At 43.9% G+C, this 22,001-nt stretch overlaps 1 protein-coding gene across 3 annotated transcripts in view; it reads left to right on the forward strand.

The window, feature by feature from the left end:
• zgc:85722 (uncharacterized protein LOC407982 homolog) overlaps window positions 1-21,295 on the forward strand; it is a 31,245-nt gene extending 9,950 nt beyond the window's left edge. The window contains exons 5-24 of one of the 3 annotated variants that reach the window (XM_034151035.1): window positions 466-672; window positions 993-1,166; window positions 1,511-1,672; window positions 2,160-2,295; window positions 2,882-3,063; window positions 3,600-3,785; window positions 8,203-8,325; window positions 9,039-9,200; window positions 11,115-11,236; window positions 11,526-11,676; window positions 15,395-15,509; window positions 15,763-15,860; window positions 16,062-16,215; window positions 16,601-16,728; window positions 16,799-16,983; window positions 17,475-17,621; window positions 17,738-17,855; window positions 18,003-18,107; window positions 18,648-18,760; window positions 19,960-21,295. In XM_034151035.1, coding sequence (XP_034006926.1) covers window positions 466-672; window positions 993-1,166; window positions 1,511-1,672; window positions 2,160-2,295; window positions 2,882-3,063; window positions 3,600-3,785; window positions 8,203-8,325; window positions 9,039-9,200; window positions 11,115-11,236; window positions 11,526-11,676; window positions 15,395-15,509; window positions 15,763-15,860; window positions 16,062-16,215; window positions 16,601-16,728; window positions 16,799-16,983; window positions 17,475-17,621; window positions 17,738-17,855; window positions 18,003-18,107; window positions 18,648-18,760; window positions 19,960-20,074 — 2,883 coding nt within the window. In that variant the 3' untranslated portion in view covers window positions 20,075-21,295. Of the gene's footprint in view, window positions 1-465; window positions 673-992; window positions 1,167-1,510; window positions 1,673-2,159; window positions 2,296-2,881; window positions 3,064-3,599; window positions 3,786-8,202; window positions 8,326-9,038; window positions 9,201-11,114; window positions 11,237-11,525; window positions 11,677-15,394; window positions 15,510-15,762; window positions 15,861-16,061; window positions 16,216-16,600; window positions 16,729-16,798; window positions 16,984-17,474; window positions 17,622-17,737; window positions 17,856-17,984; window positions 18,108-18,647; window positions 18,761-19,959 lie in introns of all 3 variants that reach the window. The other 2 variants (XM_034151036.1, XM_034151037.1) reach the window with 2 other exon arrangements.
• The last annotated feature ends 706 nt before the right edge of the window (window positions 21,296-22,001 follow it).

Consider the following 22,001-nt stretch of genomic DNA (forward strand, 5'->3'; position numbering starts at 1 on the left):
TTCTCCTAGTGAGCTATACAATAAGCATTCAGCAGAAATGATATGAAGTAACAAGCCTGTAGATGTAGGATACCTATGTCCAATATGATGACACACATCACCTCCGTCTGCTTCTCTAAAGTCTGATGGCAGTGGGAATAAATGCATCTGAAGTGTATTTCTCTGTGATGGTGCCTGAATATTTGATCATTTGTTGGGTTCGGTGTGTGTTAGTCCCTCGTCTTCCTCACCATAACATCACCATAACATCATTTTTGTATATTTTCTCCACCTCATGTCTGTAAAGGACGGGTTACTGTTGTTAAGAGAAGCTGCAAAGAAAACTGACAGAATGTGGTTTAAGAATCTGATATTTGACACTTTTTATTATACCAGATGGAGTTTTTAGTTTTGGCAGAGGGTGAGCGTGAGCTGGCAGTGACTCACAAACAACACAGAATAGAAAATGTCCCGTGGTCTCAATAGGTGGAGGAGATGCGTCGGGATTTTGAGGAGAAGCTGCGGGCGTTCAGCCAGGCTCAGGCGCAGTTTGAGGCGGAGAAACGGCGAGCGCTGGAGGATCTGAGAGCCACGCACCGCCAGGAGGTGGAGGAGCTCCTGAACAACCAGCAGAACCAGAGCGCCTCCTCCACAGAGGACCAGGAGAGGCTGGCCGAGCTGCACAGACAAGAGGTGGGAGCAGGGAGGGAGAGAGACAGCTACTTTTCTTTGGATTGAAGCATCTGTACGGCAAGTTACTCAATGGAGTAATTGCTGTTTTGGAAAGTTTTATGCCTTTAAAAGCTGAAAAATAGGGATGTTTTGTTGGTGCAGTTGGTTTACCAGTAACAACAAACATGCAGTGTTTATAATCTGACCATTGTTGCATGTCATCCCCTTGTTTTATTCCCATTTTCCTCTCAACTGTTAACAATCCAATACAAGGGATTTTGTGGTTTCATTCAGGAAGGAAAAGGAAGCCTCGCTCTTCATTTCTCCGTCTCTCTTTGCAGGTGGAGGCGCTGATGGAGCGGGTGGAGGAGATCACGAAGGACAAGGTGCGTCTGGTGGAGGAGTTTGAGGGGAAGCTGGGCAAAGCTCAGGAGTATTATGAGCGGGAGCTGGAGGCCATGAGGAGGACGCACCAGCTGACCACGGAGAACCTGCTGGCCTGGAAGAGGACCGAGGTAAAGGAACACAAACAAAGACTGACTCAAATTCAAAAAGTATAATGAAATATGGCCCACAAATAAAACTTGTACTTGTCTTGTATTGTACTTCTTAAATATAGATGAAAACACATATTACACAGTAGTGTTTATGTGTTACAAAGACAACTTCAAATACATTCAGTCAGTTAAAGCTGAAAACAAATGTTAGTTGATAATAAAAAAAAGCCCAATAACTTATTTACATAACAAGCTTGAAATAAACTCTTCCTATTGGCCCAGCCCTTCGTATATTTTTCTGTATGTGGCCCTCGGTGAAAAGATGTTGGACACCCCTGAGCTAAAGTGTGTAACTGTCTCAGGTGGAGCTGCGTAAGGAGTTCCAGGCTCAGGAGACGTCGCTGCAGCGCTCTCTGGGGAAACTGAGGAGCGAGCTGCAGAAAGCTCAGGAGGAGGCGAGGGAGAACCGGGACCGAACCAACCGCCTGCAGACATCACTGGCCAACGCAGAGGGGACCATCAAGGTGTGTGTGTGTGTGTGTTGACGGACATACAGATCAATAGCTGGATGAACCAAGGCAACCAAACACGGAATTGTTTAACACCACACGGAAGTATAAGAAGTGTGGGGAAAATTCAATTCATAACCTCCCCAAAAACAATTTTTACAAATGTATTTTCTCTTATTTACAGTATTTCAATCAAAGATTAAGAGTAAGAGAGTCTTCCTTTGGTAAAATGTGGGAAGGAAAGTGGGTTAACTCGGATGAAAAACAGTTGAAGGAAGAAACAAAAGCCTCAGGGCGGAGATGGTTTTCAGGAAAGTGGTGTTTTGTGGAGATGTAATGTGTCGGCACTGATGGAGCTGCAGGCCCGTCTGAACAGTTAGATTACAGAGCTTTTTGTGACTGGGTGCTGTGGTGGGAGAGAGATATGATGACTGGGTTTGTTTCTTTTTGAAATACTGACTGTTGCAGTCTAATTGTGAATGTTTACTGTGTGTGTGTGTAGAACCTGCACAAGCAGCTGGAGGAGGCGGTGCAGGACGGGGAGATCTGGGTGATGCAGCTGAAGGACACGGAGTACGAGCTGGAGGGAAGCAGAGAGAGAGTCCAGCAGCAGGCCACGGAGATCCTGCACAAAGCCAGTGAGATGGGTTTCTTTATTCTATTATACCTTTATTCAAGGATTCAAGATTCAAGGCTTTTATTGTCATTCGTACATAGCTAGAGTGTAGTTATGTTAAGTCACAGTAACAAACACAATGCGATATCCTTTTCAATTTCAAAGAACACAAATTGGGTTGTATACATTAACAAATAACTATAAAACAACAATACTGTAGAATAACAAAATGAATGCCATGAATAAACCGAAATACACGTGTTGAAGCGGTTCGCTGCTGATTACTACTCCCCCCCGAATATTAGAATATTCGCTGCTGATTACTACCGAATATCCGGAGCCCGAAAAATGGTATTCGCGACAGCCCTAGAATTCTATGGATGTTCTAGTTGAGGTGTTTAACAGTCTTATTTAACCAGGATAGGTTAAAATCTCTTTTTCAAGAGAGTCCTGGCCCAAGAATGGCAACAGCTCCTTCTGTATCTGTGCTCCAGTTGCAGCACATGTTGATGAAACTGTCGCCTCAGCAGTAAAGCAACAACGAAGCCAAACACTCATTTCATTGTGAAGCTCACCTGTGTCCCACTCTCTGATCCGACTGTTCCCAGGTCAGATCGGCTCGCTGCAGGCCACCCAGATGTCCCACGAGGCGACCATCAGGAGCCTGGACCAGGAGCAGAGCCGGCTGAAGGAGAAGCTGTGCCGGCTGGAGGAGGAGCGCGAGGCGGTGCTGAACCAGAGCCAGAACTGCAGCGAGCAGCACAAACAGACCGTGGTGCGGCTGGAGCAGGTAGGATCTTCAGAGGAACAGTAGAAACAAAACAAAACATTTGAGTTTATGCCATTCTTATTGCCAGCCTTCTAGACCCATAGTGTGGCAAGGTAGGTAAAAAAACACCTTTTTTAATGCTCTGTTCCCCCCAGTCTCTGCTCTCTCCAGTACTGCGTTAGCTCTGAGTGTTAGCGATGTTTGCTAATGTAAACACCGACCATATTACGTCCAAAACAGTCGGGCATTGTTTCTGATAGCAACGTTTCTGATTGGGTCGTGGGTGTAAAGCCAGCCTACATTTCCGATATTACGTCATATCGGACGCAAATCTGGATCAGCTCCGTTGTAGCCCCGTTTTTAGAGATTTGGGTACGGAGGAAAAGAGAGAGGGTTTTATTTTCTGACGCTGCGTGAGTTCCCTGACACACCGGGGACACATATTTATGTATAAAAGACATCAGAAAGTGCATTGGACACCTTTAAAGTCAAAGTAGAAAGCCCCGTGCAGTTTGTCGTCCATTAATCCAATAAAACCACCTTCTGTTCCCCCCCAGTCTCTGCGTGAGGAGCACCAGGGCTACGAGAAGGAGCTGTGCCAGCTGCGCTCGCACTACGAGGAGGAGATGCATCGCTTCAAGGAGGCGCAGGTCCGAGCGCTGGAGGAGCTGGAGGGGAAGCACCAGGCCCTGAGGGAGGAGGCTCAGCAGGAGAAGGAGGAGGAGAGGAAGATACACATGGCCGTGAGTACAAGGGATTCTGAGAAATATCATTCATCTTTGTTTTTAGATCCAAAGAACTCGGTGTAAATGAAATAATGCCGTTGAAGTGACAGTAATTTAGTCCTAAAGGAAACACTGACTGTGTTACCATATGGCTGGATTTTATATTTACACACTGCTGTCAAAGCAGCTGTCAATGCAACAGAATCAAAGCTCAGCAGATTTATCCTCCTGTGGTCCGTCTATTTTAAGATATGTGGACACATGCAGCGAGGACATCAGCTTCAGAGGATGTGTATTCTCCCCTTTATGACTTCATATATAAACCCTAAGGTGGTGAAACATAGAAAAAGCCACAATGGGAGTTTCATTTTCATATAAAAACAGTAATTACACCCAACTCTTGAGGGTTTACCTGTGCCGCACCATCAGCAATTACATTTCCTCCTCAGAACAATGGGCTTCTGTCGTTTAAGGAAATATGTTTCCCTGAGAAATGAGCAGCTCCCTCATCCGACTGCACACATTTAATTAGGTCAACATTAAGACTAAGACGGGAAAACAACATCACTCTCTGCCTGCGTTCCCTCTGCGGATTTCCTCCTGTCACTGCTGTCTCTTTCCTTTATTCACTCTCCTCTCTTCAATGTCTAAACAAATGAACGTCCCAAAGACCACCAGACTCAGGGACAGGTACATACAGTCCAAACAACAAATGATTGTGAGCATGTAGAGGAACAGTTTCTGGCCAGTCTGTGATTTATTTTAAAGCCTCTGAGTATGAAAGATGCTCTGCCGTCTGCATGTGTGTGTCTGCAGTTTCGTCACTTTTTCATCATGTTGTCATCCGGGACAACATGTGGATTTAATGACTACGATCACTTTACTGTAATGCAGCCTCTAAAACCATAGAATTACGATATCAACGTAGTATACTGTAGACTTCTTTCCTGTGATGACACAAGACGCCTCCTTTCATCCTGGTTTTACTTATTCATGACACATAAGATCCACTGCAGTCTGAGAGCTACTATCACACTATCTTAGGAAGCCCCTTTTAGACACCATAGAAGAAGAAAAAAGGAGCATTTAAAAGGTCCCATGTCATGCTTTTCCTGTTATCACCCGTCCCCTTGTGTGTTATGAAGGTTTTTCTGCATGTAAACGGTCTGCAGAGTCACAAACCCTCAAAGTACACCCTGTAGCGAGTAAAACTCTAACACAGAAAAGACCTGTCTATGCTGCCCCAGAACGCCTCGTTGGACATTTCTCATGTTCCATTGTTTGCTTCCTGGGTTCTGTGACGTGTGAACACCCAGATCAACAACAAATGACCGGATTGGCCCAAATGGACCAATCCTTGGAGCACCTCACACACCAGGATCCCTTGGCTAACAAACAGGGAGTCCCATTGACTTGCATAGAGCTCCCTGAACGCTGGTAATAGACGAGTTGGGATGGTGGAGAAATGCTCTCCGCAGACCCATTCTCACAGCGTTATAAACCTTTTTCTTTCTCAATATCAAGCCACACTTATTGTTTTTACTTCGGCTGTGAGTGTTTGTGTGTGCTCAGGATGAGTTTTGCTTGTTCTCACTGTATCGCCGACCCGGAAACCTGTCCGCTCCTCGGAGCAGCAACGAGCCTCGCAACGTCCCGACCAATCAGAGCACACTGGGCTCACAGGGAGGGGGGGGCTCCAACAAGCCGTGTAGGACAGAGAGTGAATACACATGCTATACAGAGATGCTGTATGAGAAACCAAAGTGAGTTTGGAACATTGCACAATGTAAATATATTCTAGTAGACCTCAACAATGGAAATATGATCAGTAGAAATGGCCATGACATGGGACCTTTAAAGTGCAGCGTGTCCTACGGTGAGTCACAGAAATAAGATTCACCCTCGTGGCTCCATGACGGGCCGATGACTCAGGATGACGTCACTTAAAATCCACCAATCACACGACTTCTGCACTAGACATTATCTTTGCTTTATTATTATTATCATTTCCTGCTGGGATGGTACAAGAGGAGGAGCGCTTGTTTTTCTCGCCCTTACACCACATTACACCACATTTACTCACGCTCACATGACTCCACCTGCATTCAGCGAGCATTTAGAGTCCTGTTGACGTCCAGTGAAAGGGACTGAGCTCAGAGGCATGAAGGCAGCACGATATACGCTTATTCAGTCTCCGAAATGATCACTTCTCAAATCCTAAATAATTTTGAACCCTGTGTTCTCCCTCTGTCTCTTCCTATACCTCTCCTCTTTCATAACATTTCCCTCTCTTATTCCCCCCCCCCCCCCCCCCCCCTCTGGAGTTTCCAATGCTGTTTGAAGCTGACTGCTAATTGGATGATTTTCATTGACATTAAATCCTGCCTGATTCCCTGAAAGGAAAGAGAGTGGAGATGGAGAGAGAAATTATGAAAATATTACGTAAGCTGCGCCTAGTCATCTTTAGATTAATGATGGTTTTTATTTATTTATCAGAGAGGGAAAGAGGAAGAAGAAACTGGTCATTTTTTGTCAGCAGAATATTAACGGCTTTCTAAACCAGGGCGATACAATTGTACAAATTGCTTCCGCTGTATTAATTCATCTTTCACCACAGTCTACTTTAAGAGGCTCTCAGTCATATCTCCAGATCTCCTTTCTGCTGTGGATGTTAATTAATATTTAATTTGTACGGTGGGTTATTCTTTCTAGATTGAGGTAACTCTGACACAGTGTCTTGTCTTAAAATATAATAAGGGGCGGGACATCTCTAAGCCGTTGACCAATCACAACAGGGCCGTAGAGACACTTCATACTGATATACACCTGAACATCAGCAGGAGAGGACTCTTTAAAGTAGAGACACTACATACTGATATACACCTGAACATCAGCAGGAGAGGACTCTTTAAAGTAGAGACACTACATACTGATATACAACCTGAACATCAGCAGGAGAGGACTCTTTAAAGTAGAGACACTACATACTGATATACACCTGAACATCAGCAGGAGAGGACTCTTTAAAGTAGAGACACTACATACTGATATACACCTGAACATCAGCAGGAGAGGACTCTTTAAAGTAGAGACACTGCATACTGATATACACCTGAACATCAGCAGGAGAGGACTCTTTAAAGTAGAGACACTACATACTCATATCAACCCGTATTGTATTTTGATGATACAATCCTTGTGTAAAATCCATATTTTGATTGTGATTTTGTGAGGGTATTTATTCTCAGTGTTTATTTAATTAGCATTGGTTCCTTAATGTGACCTCTGACCTCTCTGCAGTGTGATACAGGCACATCTACAGTAATTGGGTTATAAAAGGAGAAAGTGGATTACTGCTCTGATCCTTCGGGAATAAGATAAGAGGAGCGCTTGATTTAAATTTCTCTCACGTCTCACAACGTTTGAGGGAAATAGAGCTTGGAGAGATTCTCATGGTAACAATGTTTCACACCCTCAGACGACTGGGAGGGATGAATTATGCTATCATATATATTTAAAGCTCCATGTGGAGATAAGTCCCTCCTATAAATAACTCAGCTACCCACAATTAATGCATCATCATGTGATATTCATAAGCCAAATAAATTGTTCTGACTTTTGTAGCCTTCGGTGTAAAAGGGAATAAGTAAAAACGGAAATATAGTCAACAAACTATTTACAGATAGATGGGAATGTGTGATTTTTGGCTCATTCAATAATTAAAATAATCTAATAAATCAAAGTACATTGATCCCAAGATTCTAGTATTGCCTTAAACATTTATTTACATAATTACAAAAACCCATAATAAGTGACACATTTCCATTGCTTCACTGTATATGATTATATTCAGCAGCTCTACTGGCATTCATCTCAGATTGCATGGTGAGAATTGCTCATGTGGGGGTGGGAAACATACTCAATTATCATTCACTCAGCAGATGTTAGCGCGATGAAGGGAAACACAGTGACACTAGAATCCAGCGGTACTGTATTTCTTCTATACAACGTGCTGAAATGCAGAAAAACACCATGATTTCTGCTGCTTTTTCTTCCATAGAAAACATATCCACTGTAGATTTCAGTGCCAGGATGCGTAAAGAATCTGGTGGTGTTTTGAAGGATTATAGACGCCGGTTGGTTGGTTATATGAGATGGCCGCTTTTATCCAAAGCGACTTAACATACATTCAGTACTGTGGGCAATCCCCACAGGAGCAATTTGGGGTGAAGTGTCTCAGGGACACAACGACATGCTGACTGCAGTGCGACTCGAACTTGCTATCCCCTGATTCGAAGTCCAGCACACTACCCACTGAGCCACAGCCTCCCTAGAAGAAAGAAAACATCTCATCATTTGTCTTTTCGAGTGTTAAAATAATGTGGTTTTGTCATTAATGTTATTTGAATGCCATCTCTCTTCTTCTCCTGTGCAGAAAATGTGTCAGGAGTTTGAGATCAAGCGTATGTCGTTGGAGGAGCAGAGAGATCGCCTCCAGCAGCAGCTCGACAACCTGAAGGAGGAGCTGTCGGCCAAACTCAACATGGCCAATCAGGAGGTACCCAGGCTATGTGATCAAAAATAAACCAAAACTGTTCATTTTAGTGAGTTTCTAGCAACACTGACAAATAATTCACGACTATAACTTCAACACATGCCCCTAACATTTTAGTAAACCGTTCCTGTTGTCGTTTTAGCTTCTTGCAATGGGTTTATATTTCTTCAAACACTCATGTGACGTCAAATTGATATTTTCTAGTGTTGTCAAATTGGAAAACATATTGCATGTGTTTGTTTCCTTTCTGAAGCTGCAGCAGGTTTCTCTTAATTGAAATATATCCGACTAACGTAACTTAGAGTCCTTAAATGCAACATGGCCAATCAGGAGGTACCCATGTGATCACAATGTTAAAGTAAGCTGTTCATTTTAGTGAGTTTCTGACAACACTGACACATGGATTATAACTTCATAATCCTTAAGAAGAATAAAACACATGCCCCTAACATTTTAGTAAACAGGTCCTGTTGTCTTTTTAGCTTCTTGCAATGGATTTATATTTTTCTAAACTCTCATGTGATGTCAAATTGATATTTTCTAGTGTTGTCAAATTGCATCTGTTTTAGAAGCTGCAGCAGGTTTCTCTTAATTGAAATCTTTCTGACTAACGTGACATAGAGTCCATAAACGTAACAACATTTTCTTCTTCCTTTGATGATGATGATGATGATGATGATGATGATGATGATAACTTCCTCCATGGATGTGCTCAGGTGTCCCACCTGCAGGAGCTGGTGAGGGAGGGGCAGCAGAACATGAACTCGGCTCAGACTCAGATCAGCTGTCTGAGGGAAACTCAAGACAAACTGAGGATCGAGCTGGACGCCACGAGGGCGAGGGTCCGAGAGACCAGCAACCTGCTGACAGACCTGCAGGTGAGGGGGGTACTGAGGAGGAAAATAAGAGAGTGAAATATGATAAAATAATACTCGGGTGTCAAAGCAGCAACGACAGACAGAGGGAGAAATACAAATTGTAACTAAACAATAGAAGTACGTCAAACTGTTAACATATATACTGTACAGATGTGAATGATAATGATGAATATATCTATATAAGTGTGAAAATAACTTCAATATAGGTGACGCTTTAATTTACAGGTAAGTTTCCGACGTAATTTGAAACTAATTATAATTAAACATGAATGTAATATAGGAGAATATTATTGATGTATTATTGAAACCTTTATTCCCCATTAGGTTGAATATTATGCTCGCCTGTAGACACATTTTACATTTCTGCATGTTCAGCTAATCTAGGTTAGCATTATCAATTAGCTGGAGTTAATTCATCTGGATCCTTCCCATTGAAGTCTACCTTTTAAGCAGCGGTAAATACACGCCGATGTCTTGTCAGAGCAATCTTTAATCTGTAATTGCTTCATCGGTAGTGCAGGAAAGCGACTTGCCTCCAAAGATTTCCGAGAAATAGGGAAGGATGGAGAGAGGAAGGACATCTCGAGGCAGGAAATGAGATTCAACCGAGGAATAAGTGCAGCTCTGTAGGCCAGCTGTTAGATAATGATGATGAGGCGATTTCAAGTGTGTGTGTGTTTGAAAAGATACTGATTCTGGTATAGAAACAGGAAGTGTGTGTGTGTGTGTGCGTGCGTGCGTGCGTGCGTGCGTGCGTGCGAGCGTGCGTGCGTACGTGCGAGCGTGCGTGCGAGCGAGCGTGCGTGCGTGCGTGCGTGCGTGCGTGCGTGCGTGAGTGCGTGCGTGCGTGCGTGCGTGCGTGAGTGCGTGCGTGCGAGCGTGCGTGCGTGCGAGGGTGCCTGCCTGCGTGCGTGCGTGCGTGCGTGCGTGCGTGCGTGCGTGCGTGGGAGATGAGGAAAGACATTATTTGTATTAATTGTAGGTCATGTTGGACAGAACAGGAAACAGAAAGAGTGTCCAGCACCAGCTTGGACACAGATGAAGATATTAATTAAAGCCACAGCTGGTGCAAATAAAACCAGTGGATATACAATGCCCAATAAAAGATGTAATAAAGGGGTGAGCGCGGACACAGGGACAGAGTGGCGCTCTGTAAAAAGAGAGGATTTGGACCGTTATAAAACACACAGGATCTTACTGAGGGAATCTGATCATCTCCATAAAAAGACAGGAAGATGAACCGAACAGTATATGTAAAGTTCTGTCAATTTTGTAGATATTAATAGTCTTCTTCTTACACATCGTTTCTTAGATGCTAAACATTTGAAATCTGGATTTAAAGCACAGGTGAGCCTTTGGGTGTTGAACAGCAGATAAACCTCCGACCTGCTGAACATACTTTCTGCTTTGCAAGCGGCACATTTTAAATGCCCTGCAGCTTTATAAATATCTGTGGAGGTGGCATTATGAGTCATCCGTCGTGCAGCTAGTGAAAAGCTGCATCTGGTCAGAGCAGTCGGAGGAGAGCTGCTCACTTTGAGCGGCTTCCCATTGTTGTCGTTAATGATTTAGCTGTCGAGTGGCAAACGCTGGATGACGTTACCAACTCTTTATTGGATGAGGATTATCACATTCGGTACATTTGATTAGCACACGTTGTAGACTGGCTGAGAAACTAAAGTTAGCAAACCTAGCCACACTTACTTTTAAGGGGAAGGGGAAGGCATGTAAAAGTCTAAAAATCAGCATCTTAAAGGTTGTATTAAGGCTAAAGTCTGTCTTGATTAGTATTATTATCTGACAAGCAGTTCTGATTGTGCCTCTAAGGGGAAGGAAGGCATGTAAAAGTCTAAAAAAGGCAAGTTGGAAGATATTATTAAGATCGTATTAAGTCTGTCCTGTTTGTGTTTAAAGGAGGAGATCGAGACCCAGCGGCAGCAGCACGACGCCAGAGTGATGTCCATCCGAACAGAAGAGAAACAGAAGATGGACAAGATGGCAGACGACTTGGACCAGAAGTGGAGAAATGCACTGCGGTTAGTAAGCCAAAAAAACACTCCTCGGATGTGTTACACTCTTTGTCAGCCTGTCAGTTTCACTCTCTGGTGCTCGTCCCATTTGTTTCCTCATCCATCTCTGTCATGTCTCGCCCCCTCTGCTCCACCATCACACTCGCTATTAACTTGTTTCCTAAAGCGCTCACTGATAACGATAACAACAGAGGGGGAATTAACACAAGTTTAAGAAGGCGTACGATATTTACAGTCGCAGTAAACGATGCATAAAAGGTACAACAGACCAAAAAGTGTGGCCTTTTCTCTGCAGGGAGGAGGTGCATCTGTTGAAGGAGGAGCTGACGGAGGAGTATGAAGCTGACAAACAGGGGGCGATGACTCAGGTCTCGCAGCAGAAAGATCTGGAGATGATGGCGTCCAGAGAAGGCTGGCAGAGGAAGGTGGAGGACCTGCTGGAACAGGTACAAACCACACACTTTCTCCCCTTTCCTGTAGTGTGTTATAGAGGGTTTATGTGCATGTAAATGGTCTGCAAAGGTTAACATCCACAAGAACAGAGTGACATCACTACGTAACACCCACGCTTCTGTTGGCTAGCACTCCAGACACTCTAGGTGCATCTCACTTCGGTTAAATGGATTCCTTGCGTCCCTCACTTGCGTCGTTTCCCTGCGACTAGTCTCTCCCACCAGGGAAGCATGGAGAGACGCGAGGAAACCACGAGAAGTCTGATCGTGTGACAGCAGCCAGATCAGTGCATGCGCTGCATCGTCCAATCAGTGAGCGATACACAGTAAGGGGGCGGGGCGAGTGTCTGAGGATTTCTTATTAAAAAATAAGGCCACTAGGACGGTACTCAAGATGGCGCAGACAAATCAACTTCCGGTGATACCGAGCCCGAGGAGCGAGGAAATGAAAAATAACCGAAGTGAGACGCACCCATTGTATGTGATAGAATTAGAGGCGGGGCATCTCTAAGCGGGTGACCAATCACAACAGAGCACAGGCAGTCTGAGATAAATAAAAAGCTTTTTTGTAATCGGTTTTTAATTGTTCCACTTTCTGTTATGCACACATTTATTCTGCATAGCTTCAAAAGCCACAACATAAGGAGCACCTCCAGCGTAGCTCTCTGTGTGTTAAACTACCTGCGTCACACACTGGCACCTCACACTGCACAGGTGCACAAAATAACACGGTATCTGTTTTTTGGAGGCGACACAGTTTTTCTTTATGTGGGTTTTGCAGTGAGAATAGTGGTCCGTTTTCTTCAGAGGTGGTGTCTTTTGTTGAGGAAAATCCTTGGAAATATATTCTATAGCATAACACAGTTAATTTAAATCCATGTTATCAATCTATTTCCTGGCTTTGAAAGAAATAGGCGCACCCATAACCGCTCCGTCCCCTTTGGGAAACACTTTGATTGACAGCTCCATTGGATTTAAAGGCCTGGAGCAGAAAATGTGTCTGTCAGAGGATAAGACTCTATTCACACACACACACACACACACACACACACACACACACACACACACACACACACACACACACACACACACACACACCACACACACACACACACAACACACACACACACACACACACACACACACACACACACACACACACACATACACACACAGGTATTTGGTCTGTGTCATTGTTTGATGTTTATTTTTTAGCCACTCTGCATGATCAGGTTGAAATGCAGCGTTCTGAACTGTGACGCATTCACACAGTGCAGCAGACTCAGATAACCTCACTGCAGGATCCTATTATCAGATATAAAGAGCTTTGTTTAATAAGGACGGACTATTTATTTTTGGATTTTCTTTGCTATGAGCACCTCTGTTACGTATGTTTTGCGTAGGGGGCATCTGAAAAAGTCTTGGATCTGGCCGGCTCTGTGTTTGTTTTTCTGAGGACAAATTGGCATTTTGGCAAAACCCTGCGAGTCTCTTTCAGGTTGTGACTCAGCTCAGCTCTGAATTACCCCGAGGCAGCCGGCTCATCACGGATGGGTTCATGGGTATAAGTCGACTGAGCTTTAAACAAAACCTCCAATCGTCCTGCTTCTGCAGAGCTTTCTGAACCTCTGCATATTTCCACATCCATTAGAAACATTCTCTATAAGGAGGGCTGACGATTAATTACAAACACATGGTGCCCACACACTCTCTTCTGAAATGTATGTACATCCTACATATGAGGAGAGATATGGGCTTTGAAGAAAGACTAATTAAAAAACACAGCAGCTGTTTTTTTCTTCCATTCTGCATCGCTCTGGGCCGAGAACAGAGGTAATGGACAGAAATAGCTCCATAGAGAAGTTAGTCAGAGCGCTTTACTGTTCTTCTGGGAATTAGTGTGTGTGTGTGTGTGTGTGTGTGGTGTAAGTGTGTGTGTGTGTGTGGTGTGTGTGTGTGTGTGTGTGTGGCTGTGTGTGTGTGTGTGTGTGTGTGTGTGTGTGTGTGTGTGTGATGTGTGTGTGGTGGTGTGTGATGTGTGTGTGTGTGTGTGTGTGTGTGTGTGGTGTGTGTGGTGTGTGTGTGTGTGGTGTGTGTGTGTGTGTGTGTGTGTGTGTGTGTGTGTGTGTGTGTGTGTGTGTGTGTGTGTGTGTGGTGTGTGTGTGTGTGTGTGTGTGTGTGTGTGTGTGTGGCTTTCTTATCTATAATGACATTTTTTTCATTAAAGGAGAGGTGTCATGCTTTTCCCGGTTATTACCCGTCCCCTTGTGTGTTATGAAGGTTTTTATGCATGTAAACGGTGTGCAAAGTCAAAACCCTCAAAGTACACCCTGTAGCGAGTAAAACTCTAACACAGAAAATACCTCCCCAAAACGCCTCGTTGGAGATACGTCACTGCCCATTTGAGTCTTCCATTTCGTTCCGGGTACGGCATGATGTCAAGCGGTACCCGGAACGAAATGGACCAATCCCGAAGAGCCGTTACGTTACGTCCGCGGAGCCGTTACGTTAAGCCCCCGCTGATTGGTCCAAATTGACCGATCCACGGACTTCCTCACACACACATCTGTGTGCAGGGAGCAGGCAGCTCTGCTGATTTCTCCTCCCTGGCTGCAGGCTGATAACAGACAGTTGGGATCGCGGCGAAATTCTCTCTGCAGACCCATTCTCACAGCGTTTATCAACCTTTGTCTTACTCAATATCAAGCCACACTTATTGTTTTTACTTCGGATGTGAGTTTGTGTGTGCTCAGGATGAATTTGGCTGTGTTTCGCTATGTATCCTAAACAAGGAAACAACACCTCCACGGAGCTCAGCGCGATTCACAACGTCCCGACCAATCAGAGCACACTGTGCTCACAGGGAGGGTGGGGGCTGGAGCTTTGGGAGCTACAACGAGCCGTTAAAGGCAGATAGTGAAATTCAGTGAATACAAGTAGTTTACAGAGATGCTGGATGAGAAACCAATGTGAGTTTGGAAAAATGCAGAATATAAATCTATTCTAGTACACCTCAACAATGGAATTATGATCAGTGGAAATGGCCATGACACCTCTCCTTTAAGATTTTTTCAATACAAGCCCCGGGCTGTTATTTGTGAGTTTAATTAAGAAGGCTTGGACACATTTACTGCAGGTTGTTTAAGGTATTTAATGATTAATTCAAACAGATATCGTGGAGGATATACTGTACTCTTAACTCAGATCCAGCACCTTCATCCCTGCCCTGCTCATCATCCTCTCATTTTAAATCCATCTTACCTTGCAGCCACTAATGTAGTTCTCCTCCAGCACTAAATCCTGCGGGGGTTTAACTACTTCAGCTTGAGTGGCGTGTGGAGGGCCAGAGCCGTCATTTTGGCCAAAACAAATCTATTTTCTGTCTTACACTCGCTGATTTGTTGTTATTTGTCCCTGTGTGCTGTCACTTGTTGTCAGGACTCTCCAACTGCAGCTCTCAGTGTTTGGCATACTGTATATATGCGAGTCAAACCAACCTCCACCAGTGACAAGCTGTCAGAACAAATCCTGACAAACAGTCTGACGAGGATTAATGACAGCTCAAAGATGTTGACCTAATTGAATGTTTGCAGGAGCCACTTATTTATTTCCTGGAGTTACATTACTTCTCAAACCACCAAGAAGAAATGTGTCCTTGCTGCTGTTTCTCTGATCTGTGCGTTTCTTCACCTCCTACTCTTCTTGGTTTCAGATCTCTCTGCTGAAGCAGTCTCTGGAGCTGCAGCTGTCTCAGTCTCAGTCCTCTCTGCAGCAGCTGCAGTCTCAGTTCAACCAGGAGAGGGAGCTGCTGAGCCAGCAGCTCAAAGGTCAGCTGCTCTAAGGTTTTCAGAAAACAAGACAAGGTTATTTTTGCTCATTTGCATAAGATGAAATGTTATTAAAAAGTACATTTCAACAACAAGGCAATTCAAAGTGCTTTAAAAACATGTTGAAAGCATTAGGACATACTGTGATGTATTGAGACATAACAAACCAAAATAAATGTTGAAAGATACAGTTGATTTAATATATAACTGTGTCTTTGTTTATGTTTATGTCTGTGTGTGTGTGTGTTTGCAGAGATGCAGAGAGAGCATCAGAGGAGAGAGCATCGACTTCAGGAGGCTCACTGCTGCGCACTGAGCACCATGGAGGAGGCCCGGCAACACCAGTTCAGGGTAGGACACACACACACACACACACACACACACACACACACACACACACACACACACACACACACATTGTTTGTCTTCTGCGTTTCAGCTTCGTAAACGCAAAGTCAAATTCCCCACATGAAATGCCAAATCATCCTCCAGGCTCTCGTTGTCTCTACCCATTTGTTGATGTAACTGTGTTATGTAATGGTCCTGTTTCAGACCCTGGAGGAGCGTCTGAAGCAGGAGCAGAGGGAGGAGGTGCACGCTCTGAAGGAGGCGCACCGGAGGACCCTAGACATCCTGAGGCAGCAGTCGGACCAGGAGCTGCAGACGCTGCGCTTTGAGCTGGAGGACGAGGGCAAAGCCAAGCTGGGTAACTGAGGAGAAACACAGGGGGTGGGGGGGGGACACTGGTTTAATCAGAATCAGAATACCTTTATTCGTCCAACAGAGGGGATATTTACATTTGTTACAGCAGAAAAGAGCCAAAGACAGCTTAATGTTAACTAAGATCATGCATATTTAACAACAAGGCGTATTATAGTCTGTGTTATTGTGTGGGGGTCTACTAGGGGCCGTGGTGGTTATATAGTCTGCGGTATCTCTTAAACCAAAGCAATAACGTGTAATACTCTCAGTGAAGATGCTTTTAGCCTGCTGCTGTGTTGATGCTTGTTCCTGGGATTACCCACAGTATTGAGTATGTAAGTCGCTTTGGATAAAAGCGTCTAACAAGTAACATGTAATGTATCTGGCAGCGTCTCTTCGTGCCGAGCTGAACCACCTCCACGCTGCGTCCATAGAGCATCTGAAGCAGATCCACCTTAAAGAAAACTCTTCTGCCAAACGAGAGCTGGAGAAGGCACTGGAGCACAGCCAGCAGCAGGTACATGTCTCTCCAAAAGAGTCAGTTTAATTCTGCTTTATTTCCTCTAACATCTTCTGACTCCTCCCAGGAACAGGAGCTGATCGTTCGCATCTCAGACATGCAGGCGGAGCTGTGTTCCCGTAGCAACCGCATCACGGACCTGGACCACGAGATCCACTCTCTGAACGAGACCATCAGCACTCTGACCCGAGAGCTGGAGATAAAGGGCAAAGAGGTGCTGAGGGTCCGGAGCGAGGCCAACCATCAGATCAGGTTCAGTGCACAGGAAGATAACATGAATACACTCATAACTCACTCAACTATATGTATGTCCTCAAAGCTGTGACTCAGCAGTCTCTGACCCAGTTTGCAGTAATCCTGCTCTCACATCATGTGGGAATAACCAGCTGACAGCTTATAATTAAAAGCATTTGAACCCAAGTATGCCCCAGTGTGAATCGTATGCTATGATGAATTTATATTTACTTAGTTTGTGCATACATGTACTTTGTTTAAAGTACAAACTCATGTTTTTACATTAAGAACTTAAAACACCAGAGTGAAATACTGAATTTCCCCTCGGGTATTAATAAAAGTAGACCTCAATCTTAATATTTTAGGTGCTTTTTGTTTGTTTGTCAGATGGATTATGGGAAAAAATAGTAAACTTCAGAAGAACTCGAAACATTTTGAGCGAATCCAACAAAAAGTCTCTCTCCGAGTGTAGTTTATTCATGATTGTTGTCTCTCTCTCTCTGCTGCAGGGCTCATGAACAAGACCTTTCAAGGAGACATGAGAGGGATCTGGGGGAGATCAGTATAGTTCATCACAGAGAAACACAGATCATCCTGGCTGACTTCAACAAGGCCCAGGAGGTCCTCAAAGACAAGATCACTGCGCTGCAATTCCTGTGAGTCAGAGAGGCATTCAGGCTGTTGTGTTGCCACTTCTGCAGCATTCTCAGGCTCAGAATCACTGCGTTCTCCTTGTCATCGTGTTATCTTACTTGTATATGTGTATGTGAAGGTTGGAGGGGACAGAGGACAAGTTGAGACACAGAGAAAGCCGACCAGAAGACCTGCATGTTATCGCAGATCTCAGAGAGATGGTCACAGAGAGAGAAGGTCTGGTGAAGAAGCTGGTGGTGAGTCCTGATGCTCCAACATCATAACTAATAATGGCACATTTGATCCTTTTAAGCATGAAAACACAATTCCAGTAGATGTAGTGTCCTGCAGTATGAGTTATCAAAAATGGTTTCCTCTGTTATCAGTCTTATGGTCTTTCTCAGGACGACAAGAAGTTCTACCAGCTGGAGTTGGTCAACAGGGAGACGGGCTTCAACAAGGTGTTCAACTCCAGTGCCAACGTAGGTGTAATCAACCCTCTCATCAAGGTGAGTGTTTTATTACCCATAGGCCCTTGTGGCATAGATACTACGGTGGTGTAATATTTTCTAACTCGAATATTAGTCTGTTTTCTGGTTATAATGTACCTTCTATTCAGCCTTCCCTTTCCATTCCTACCTTAAGTGTATTCTATTGTTTGAGCTCTACGAGGTATCAAAGCACAGCATCATCCCATTCTCCTGTGTGTGTGAACATTACATGATATGATCTCTGTGCACAAAGCTGCTGATCACCCTCCTGATGCTCACAGCTGCTCCGGTTGAACCCCAGGAGACATTCAGAAACAATAGCGCTTGATTTCAGCACCATAACATCAGCCCTCTTCTTCCTCTCTCTCCTCCTCCTCCTCCTCCTTCTCCTCCTCTGGCTCATGGTGGAGTTATTACCTAAAACAGCATTTCATTTACCAATCACATTATCTCAAAACTAAACCCTGGAGGTGGAGGAATAAGCTCCGCCCCCCTCAGACTTTAGACAGCTCCCTCCACACTGTTCAGCCCTCTTCCTCTCTCTCTCCTCTTCCTCAGCTCCCTCCTCTTCCTCCTCCTTATCTTCATCCTCCACTTCATCCCATGTCAAGCCTTGCTCTTCCTCATGCTCCTCATCCTCAGGAAGCCCTGGTACAGCAGAGCGTTAGGAGGTGAGAATGAATCTCTTACTGCCACTGCTGCCCCTCTACTTTCACACGGAGAGTCACCTTCTGCAAACACTCTACCTCACCTCACCTCCTAGCTACCTTCCCTTTTTCCTCACCCCTTACCCTTAGCTAAAGAAGGGATTATTTCCTTTACAGGTAGATATTACAGGGTTCTTACGGTCATTAAAAACCTGGAAAAGTCATGGAAATTCAAAATGCTAATTCCAGGCCCTGGAAAAGTTATGGAAAACAATATTTTTCCCAAAGTTTTGGAAAAGTCATGGAAATGTAACTAAAGTTGCATCAAATATAATTTATATTTTATCTAATCGCCGAAATAGTAATACTATAATGATAATAAATACTGTATAGTAATGAAACGTAAAATGGCATTTAACTGTCGAGGTATTTTGCTGGTGAGAGATTTTAGTTGCTTTAGCGTGTAGAAGCTAGTAAGCCTACTATTTGATTTGTTTTTAGATAGGCACAACATGTTTTATATGCAGACCTTATTTTCCTGTTCCATGTTAAAATAAACCATTTTCAGTGATACCGCTGAGAAAGAGTAATTTGTTTGGTCATGGAAAATTAGGTAAAGGTCATGGAAAAGTCATTGAAAATCATTGGTGAAAAGGTGTATGAACCCTGATATTAGCATTTTGACAAAAGCTGAAGTGACACATCTTTTTTTCTGCTTTTCAGGAATGAAAATCTGTAAATCTGCAACCACTAAGTACGCAGTCTGGTGCATTTTTTACCAAATGATGTCTTTGCCCACACTGTATTTCCTTAAATGCACAGTATGTGAGTTTTACTAGAGCTTTTTGTCCCTCACACCACAATGCAATGGATCACATGGGAATCTTTTCATTTCTCACATCGCTGCAGTCTCTCTCCATTAGTTCAGGGTCAACAGAGAAATCGAATGAAGATATAATCTCTTTTTGATCCATTATGCTTTAACGTCTCATTTTCCTTTTTCGTATCATTGAACTATCACACAATCTCTCAGAGAATCTCTTTGAAATATACTCTCAGTCCACACTAAACTCTCACCAAACTTGCAAAGAAAGTGACTGATTCAAAAGAACTGCAGTGATTTCAAAGTGCACGTCGCAAATGGGAAGCACTCTGCCACTGTTACTGTATGTTAGTGAATCTCAGTTTGAGTGTCTCTCCGTCTCTTCTGTTTCCTCCCTCAGCCTTCCTGAACCCAACGCCACAACCCCACCCGACCCATCGGGGGTGGAGGCGGGAAAAAGCCTCGAGTGCGTAGTAAAAGATGAGGACCTGTACTCGCAGTACTTCACTTTCTGACTGTCAAAAAAAAATCGGTCAAAAGAAATGATGGTAATGGGACAGAGAGCTAAAGTTGAAACTGTAGGTTTTGAAAGTCATTTGGACGACATTAATATATCAAACGTCCATCATGTGCAGGACTGAGTGTGTGCTTCAGTGTGATTGCAACCTTAGGGCTTTCATACATGGTGCGCATTATGAGTGCCCGATCATGAAAGTGTGCATGGTAGCATTCATTAACACTTTTATACCGTCTGCAACATGTGACATTTGTACGAGCTTTAAGTTGTGAGAGCCTAACCCTAAGACCCTTCAAAGTATCCCACATACCTTTTAATGTAATGAGGCGATTAGACGCATATTTAAATCATGACTTAGTTATTTCATGTTATATATGGATAAGTGGAAGGGAAATAAATTGTCATAACTGATAGAAACAACTGCCTTTAAACATTCTCCATGAAATAATTATCCCTTATGATATTTGAAACAGAAACTGGGTACTTAAGCTCATACAAAAAGGTCACAAACTGTCGCAGCGAGTATAAAGTGTGACACTAGTAACTGTAGATTAAGAGGAAATGTTTTCACCTTCATATAAGATTTTTTTTTTGTACATCAACATGTGTCTTACACGCTGTGATCTGACTGGAGGTTCAGCCAGGAGAACGTCTTTTGCCTTGATACTCGCCTTTAGTCATTCATGCTGTCTCCCCATGTGAAAATGCACACATTCAAACATGTGTTTGTGAAAAAGGGACAAACCCTGCTGTTGATTCGGGTGTTTTTTTTACCTAAATGATCTACAGTCCTCCACAATGACGACACCAGCAAAATAAAAAGCCTAACTTTAGCTTCCTGTCCCAGTACCCAGAAAGTCATTTTCAAATAGGGGGGCTTGATTACCACACCTCTGGAGGGGGAACATGGAGAGGAAGGGAATCAAGCACCCCTCATATTTTTGTTATTGCAATATGTGTAACATGCTACTGTTTTTCTATGGTCTGTATGTGGTGGACCAGAGGTGTGCAGAAAGAGAGTTCTGTCAGCGACATGTTGAACGTTTTTTAATGCCAAGGAGTGTTTAATCAGACACTTTATTTTCATTGCAAGCTATGTGTTCATGTCGCTGCCTGAAGCCTCCTGCTGCGCCTCTCTGCAGGACACAGACCTTAGAGCATGTGGAAACAGAAACACTATCATGATGATGCTGCTGTCACTCACTTGAAATCCTCACACGTTCAGTTTTTTGGTGTACCGTCTGTTTTCTAACTTGAAAGTTTACATCGTTCTTGTGTCATTTTCATGACTTGAAGTCCATTCAGTATCCTGTACAGTTTCCAGACTGCATGGTCACCTTCAGCCAGAGGAAGGCTTTTTCTTACTTACTGAAAATTGGACAGAGAAACGTGAGGTTTGAGAGTTTACTTCCTGTTTCAACGACAACACAAACCGTTTCATCACAGCTCGTCTTCCATAGCTGAATCCACTAAAGCAGGGGTCGGCAACCCCTGGCACGCGGCACCGTAACCAGTGGCACACTATAGGAATAAGTGTGCAAAATATTTAAATTGTATTTTCGGATCCTGAACGAGACGTTACCTGCAGAAGGAAGCCATGCACGCAACGCAGCCCCGCTCACTTTAACTCCAGGCGACTTTCTGCCGCTTTCCTCCGTGGTGCAGGGCTGATCGTTTCACCACAGAGGAAAGCACTTCACAAATGGCAGTACCCATAAGGAACTGTACAAATGCCGCAGTTTTTGCGTGGCTGTGTCTTTAGTTGAAAGCCCAGTGGCGATCTGCTCATCTCTCATCGAAATAACATGCTACACAGGGGCGGACTGGCCATCTGCGTGTTCTGGAGAATCACAGAACGGACGATCGTCCTTATTATAATGCTGTTTAAACCAATTATTTAAATGTGTTTGTTAAATTCGGCATCA

Source organism: Trematomus bernacchii, unplaced genomic scaffold (genome assembly GCF_902827165.1).
Source record: "Trematomus bernacchii unplaced genomic scaffold, fTreBer1.1, whole genome shotgun sequence".
Classification (NCBI taxonomy): Eukaryota; Metazoa; Chordata; class Actinopteri; order Perciformes; family Nototheniidae; genus Trematomus; species Trematomus bernacchii.